The 5,334-nt window shown below is 42.8% G+C and overlaps 1 protein-coding gene across 1 annotated transcript; it reads right to left on the reverse strand.

Moving 5' to 3' along the window:
* Positions 1–1,156: 1,156 nt before the first annotated feature.
* LOC149203375 (uncharacterized) lies at positions 1,157–4,562 on the reverse strand. Its single transcript, XM_089401849.1, has 6 exons — positions 4,191–4,562; positions 3,400–3,560; positions 2,852–3,192; positions 1,908–2,482; positions 1,819–1,831; positions 1,157–1,359 (listed from the first exon to the last, which is right to left on the reverse strand). Exons 1-6 carry the CDS (start codon positions 4,560–4,562, stop codon positions 1,157–1,159), a joined length of 1,665 nt encoding a protein of 554 aa, XP_089257975.1.
* Between the last annotated feature and the right edge of the window lie 772 nt (positions 4,563–5,334).

A 5,334-nucleotide genomic window follows, 5' to 3' on the forward strand; every position in this document is an offset into this window, starting at 1 on the left:
ATCTCACCGGCATTACATAGGTATGTTATGACTTTTCGTACCCTGCCCTGGTTTATAGTGATTAGAGGTTTCAGTCTAAAGCTGTTACATATAATTTGGTATGAATCTTTATTGTTTCAGCACGGATTCCTTGCTTCCATTGTCGGTTATTCCCTGTGGGAAACCCTTACAGCTGCCTTCGCTGCATACGATGGAGAATCCTCTCTTGCGAGGTTTACGCTTGTAGACAGCCTCCGGCTCTGTCGTGTATGTTCAATCTTTACTATTAATTATCAGGCCGTCCTGTAACAACTTGATATTGATTGTATGGTACATATAATATTTGGGGTTTAAGATCAGAACCCGTCTTAGTTTTATGGGGCTTAACCCCCTTTTGAATGTAATGATATATTTATATTTGGACAGTGCTCCGTCGAAGCTGCTAGTATTTGCAACAGTACATAGACATTAAGCCTTCGGGCATTTCCTGTGTTTTAATGGAGTTTTCATTTTGGTTAAGACCTTGTCACAGGTTCTTTGTTGGAGTCTTTTTGTGCAGTGAATACCGTGACCCGATAGTAAATATTTGGAAGAATATAACTATTCTTTGTTTTATAAGTTCGCCCGTTTAAGAATACTCTCTACAGAGAGTCATTAAGTAGTTTTGCACAGGTTAATGTTTGTTTTTGTTATTAACTACTCCATTATTCGGAACTGTTTCCAACCGCAGTCGGCTTTTTAGCTCAGAGTGCTAAGTCTGGATGTTAATGATCTTTCCCAAATCTAGACTCGAGATTCAGTCTTTTGGTCTGCGATGTTACGTTCTAAATGCATTATTTTTCTGTCGAACGGAAGAACTCTGTTAATGGAAATGAATCGAGACGGTTACTTGTAACTAGTGCTCAGACTCAGGCTACCTACTCCTATACAGCCTTACACAAACTCTGTAACCTTTACTTGACCCGGGTATTATCCCCATCTGTCCATTAACTAACAGTTTTCTACCTCAAGTTCACAAGGTACATTCTTTTAACAGTATCTAGGAAAAACAACCATCTTTTCCTATTCAAATTACTACAACTTTAATGGATTTTCATTTTTTTTTCTATCAGGGACTACCAGTTTGGAACTGTACCTGATTTCCTCTGTCAGGAATGGTTTTTGTTCAAACAAAAGGTCACCTGAGCTTAATTTCTGCTCTCCTCCCAGCCAATGAGATCCATCCTTCAGACGGAGTTCTCCCCCCGAGCAATCCTGCAGGCCTCCAGCCCTCAACAGGAACAGTGCACTCCTTGTGCCAGGTTATCTGGTCCTCACCAGACTTAACCTCCCTGCTCTCCTTCTTCTTGGAGCAAGATTTTTGTTTTCTTTTTCCTCTGTCTGTCCCAACAGCACAGAATGCCTCAGTTAGGGCTTTTTCCCCCTTTTAGAGGGTAGTTCCATCAGTTATCACAACTGATCCTTTTCTTTAAGATTCACCTCTTAGAGGCTGCCAGCAATTCCAAGAAAATATTTAAATTAAATTATTCATTCAAAATTTGTTTGCCACAGTTTTGTTTAAAACATAACAACAACTGTATTAGTCTTTTACCACAGTAGCTTTCAAATTTACATAAACCTGGGGTCATTACATCTCCCCCTCCTGAGACTGGACATCGTCCCGATGTCTATCTCCTGTAAACAGGTTTGGATAAGCCGCTCTAAGGAGTTCCTCATCTTCCCAAGTGGCCTCCTCTGGTCCATAGTGCTGCCACTGCACTTTAGCTTGGGAAATAACTCGTTTCCGCAGCTGCACTTCTCTCCGGTCGAGAATGGTCAGTGGTTCGACCAGAACCTCGCCTTCCGGCTCGACCTGCAAACAGAAACGGATTTAGTTATTTTTCAGTTTATAAACAATGCTTATCCATAATAACCAGATTACTTCTTACCCGCACATTCTGCCATTGAATCACATGTTTAGGATCGTAAACGTATTGCTTTAATACGGATACGTGAAACACATTGTGAATCCTAATATGGTTTGGTAGGGCAAGTTGATAGGCGACCGGTCCTACTTTGGCCAAGATCTGGAAAGGCCCAAAGTAACGAGGTGCTAGTTTGGCACATCCGCTCCACTGCAAGGTACTCCTTCTTGGTTGGATCCTCACAAATACATGATCCCCAACCTGGAATTCCTTAAATCTTCTTTTTTTATCAGCGAAACTTTTATGCCTGTCCTGAGCGGCTTTCAAGTTAGTACGCACCTTTTTTACTGTATTCTCCATTTCCTGTAACATATCATGACCAATTCGCAACCTGTCTTCCGGTCCACCCCAGCTTGCGGGTGTGCGGCACTTCCACCCATACATAACCTCAAAAGGACTCATCTGAGTTGAGGAATGGTACCCATTGTTGTATGCGAATTCGACTAAGTGGAGATAGTCCTCCCATTGAGTTGGCTTCATCATAACGCATGCTCTCAGCATGTCTTCCACAACTTGATTTACTCGTTCTGTTTGGCCATCTGTTTGGGGATGATAAGCTGTACTAAAATTCAGCTGTGTTCCCAGTTCCGCAAACAATGTCCTCCAAAAAGTTGATGTAAACTTGACATCCCGATCGGAGATAATCACTTTCGGCAGCCCATGCAATTTGAACACATGCTGCATGAAAATATGGGCAATTTGTACAGCCTTATATGTCGATTGCACAGGTATGAAGTGTGCTGCCTTACTCAGCTTATCCACTACCACCATAATGGAATCATTATGCTTCTTGGTCTTGGGCAGTCCCGTTATAAAATCCATGGAGATAGTCTCCCACTTCCATTCTGGAATGGGTAGAGGTTGTAACAGCCCTGCTGGGTGCATGTGTTCCGCCTTAATTTGCTGACATTCTAGACAGCGTGCTAGATACTCAGCTATTTCTTTCTTCATTTTTGGCCAGTAGTATTCTTTGCGGAGTGTGGTAACCATTTTCTGGTAGCCCGGATGTCCCGCATAATCGCTGGTATGAAATTCATCCAAAATCAGCTTCTTAATGCTGTCTTCATTGGGCACATACAGCTTATTATTAAAGCACAACATATCAGCATCATCTAGTTTGTACCCTTGTTGTAATTCCTTATCAGATTGCTGCTGTAATTTCTGTTTGATGTGCTGATAAACAGCATCTTGTTCAGCCGCTATTTTTATCTTTTCCAATAAGGTACTTTGCCACTTACTAACTGAAATTCTGCACACGCATTGCACCTTCCGACTTAATGCATCCGCTACTCGGTTCTCCTTACCCTTTAGATGCTTAATTTCAAAGTCGAACCCACTTAAGAAGTCAGCCCAGCGAGCTTGTCTTGTATTCAAGGTGGGTTGACTGAAGTAGTTCGTTAAACTGTGGTGGTCTGTTAATAACAGAAATTTTCTGCCCAAAAGGTAATGTCGCCACATTTTCAGGGCATGAATGACAGCAGCCAGCTCCATGTCGTAAGCAGAGTATTTCTGCTCATGCTCTTTCAACTTTCTAGATTCATAAGCAATGACTCTTCCTTCCTGCATCAGCACTCCTCCCACACCTTCTTTGCTTGCGTCCGTGCAGACTACATAATCCTTGTTAGGATCAGCGATACTTAATATAGGTGCAGTAGTAAGTAAGTGCTTGAGCTGCTCAAAGCTTTTCTGGCACTCTGAGGTCCACTTAAATATTCTTCCTTTCTTTTGCAAAGAGGTGATTGGGTATGCTACTCTCGAAAAGCCTTCGACAAATCTTCTATAATACCCTGCTAACCCCATAAAGGACCTAATGTCTGCCACGTCCTTTGGTATAGGCCACTCCATTATAGTCCTAATCTTCTCAGGATCCACTGCGATGCCCTCTTTAGTGATCACGTGGCCCAAATATTGTATCTCCTCCCTGTAAAAATCGCATTTGCTGAACTTTGCATATAATTGATGTTCCCGCAAAGTTTGCAACACCAATCTAAGGTGTTCCTCATGTTCCTTCCTTGATTTGCTGTAAATCAGAATGTCATCTATGAATATCAGCACAAATTTGTCTAAAAATTGCTGAAACACACTGTTCATCAAACACATGAAAGTGGCAGGTGCATTTGTCAGCCCAAAAGGTAGCACCACGAACTCATAGTGCCCATACCGCGTTCTGAAGGCGGTCTTAGCGATATCTTCCTCTTTTATTTTGATCTGATGGTAACCAGATCACAGATCAATTTTTGAAAATACCGTTGCCCCCTTCACCTGATCAAAGAGCTCGTCGATTCTAGGCAAAGGATATTTGTTTTTGATTGTAAGCTTATTTAGCTGGCGATAATCAATGCACATTCGTAAAGTTCCATCTTTCTTTTTGACGAACAGCACTGGGGCTCCCCAAGGCGACACGCTGGGACGGATGTAATTTTTATCTAACAGTTCTTGTAGATGCATCTTTAATTCTGTTAGTTCTGGCACACTCATACGATAGGGTGCCCGTGATACAGGTGCTGCCCCTGGAATTAGCTCAATAGTGAAATCCACATTCCGTTTTGGTGGTAATCCCGGCACTTCCTCGGGAAAAACATCTGCAAACTCCTTCACTATCGGAATGTTACCCAACATGGCAGTTGTGTCTTTCTGATTTGCCTATCCCACCTGGATAGCGTAGATTTGGCATTTCTTCTTGATGCACTTAGCTAACTGGGTAGCTGTAATAGGTCGAATCTGCACAGGGTGTCTGATTCCTTGCAATTCCTGCTGATCTCCCAGGTCATCCTTATAATATATTGTCTTGGTCTTGCAGTTCACCAAAGACCAGTGTTTCTCCAACCAGTCCATCCCAATCAAAATATCATAGGAGCCCAACGGTAATACATTCAAATCTGCCACTATTGGCTGCCCTGCTAAGGTTAAGGCACAATTATTTACCTTGGCCAAGACTCGTCTCTTGGCTCCTGTAGCTAGTTGGACCAGCCACGGATTTTTGAATTTTTCAGCTTACAGTTTACACTGTTCTACTATATTCGGACTAATATAACTTAAGGTAGCCCCTGGGTCTATAAGAACAGCTAAGGACAGGTTTGAGATTTTACCTTCGAATTCAATCATAGATGGCTGGTACTCCGCTTGACGGTCTTCCAGCGCCGCATTGATTCTGGGCACACTACGTGCCACGTCCCCAACTGTTGATGCCTCATGTATCTGAGATATTTGGTCTGTTCCTTTCCTCTGTGGGCAGTTTTTAACATAGTGGGGTCCTCCACAACCCCAGCATTGCACTGGTGGTCTAGTCATCCCCTCACCATCTGATCTAACAGACTGCTCATTTGCCTTAGATTCGCTCATTGGTCTGGACCGGGGCGCGTTCCTTGCAGCAGGTCTGTTGCTTAGTCCT

This window comes from Pinus tabuliformis, chromosome 2_1 (assembly GCF_031772625.1).
Source record: "Pinus tabuliformis cultivar Carrire ecotype Pingquan chromosome 2_1, CPIR1, whole genome shotgun sequence".
Taxonomy (NCBI): domain Eukaryota; kingdom Viridiplantae; phylum Streptophyta; class Pinopsida; order Pinales; family Pinaceae; genus Pinus; species Pinus tabuliformis.

Excerpts from the sequence above, each read along its gene's own strand:
- LOC149203375 (XM_089401849.1), bottom strand. The coding sequence starts at position 4,562 with ATGTTGGGTAACATTCCGATAGTGAAGGAGTTTGCAGATGTTTTTCCC. Across the intron at positions 3,193-3,399 it reads GTCATTCATGCCCTGAAAAT|AATTTCAGTTAGTAAGTGGC; the intron begins GTGGCGACATTA and ends ATGCGTGTGCAG. Across the intron at positions 2,483-2,851 it reads TCTAGCACGCTGTCTAGAAT|ATGGCCAAACAGAACGAGTA; the intron begins GTCAGCAAATTA and ends ATCCCCAAACAG.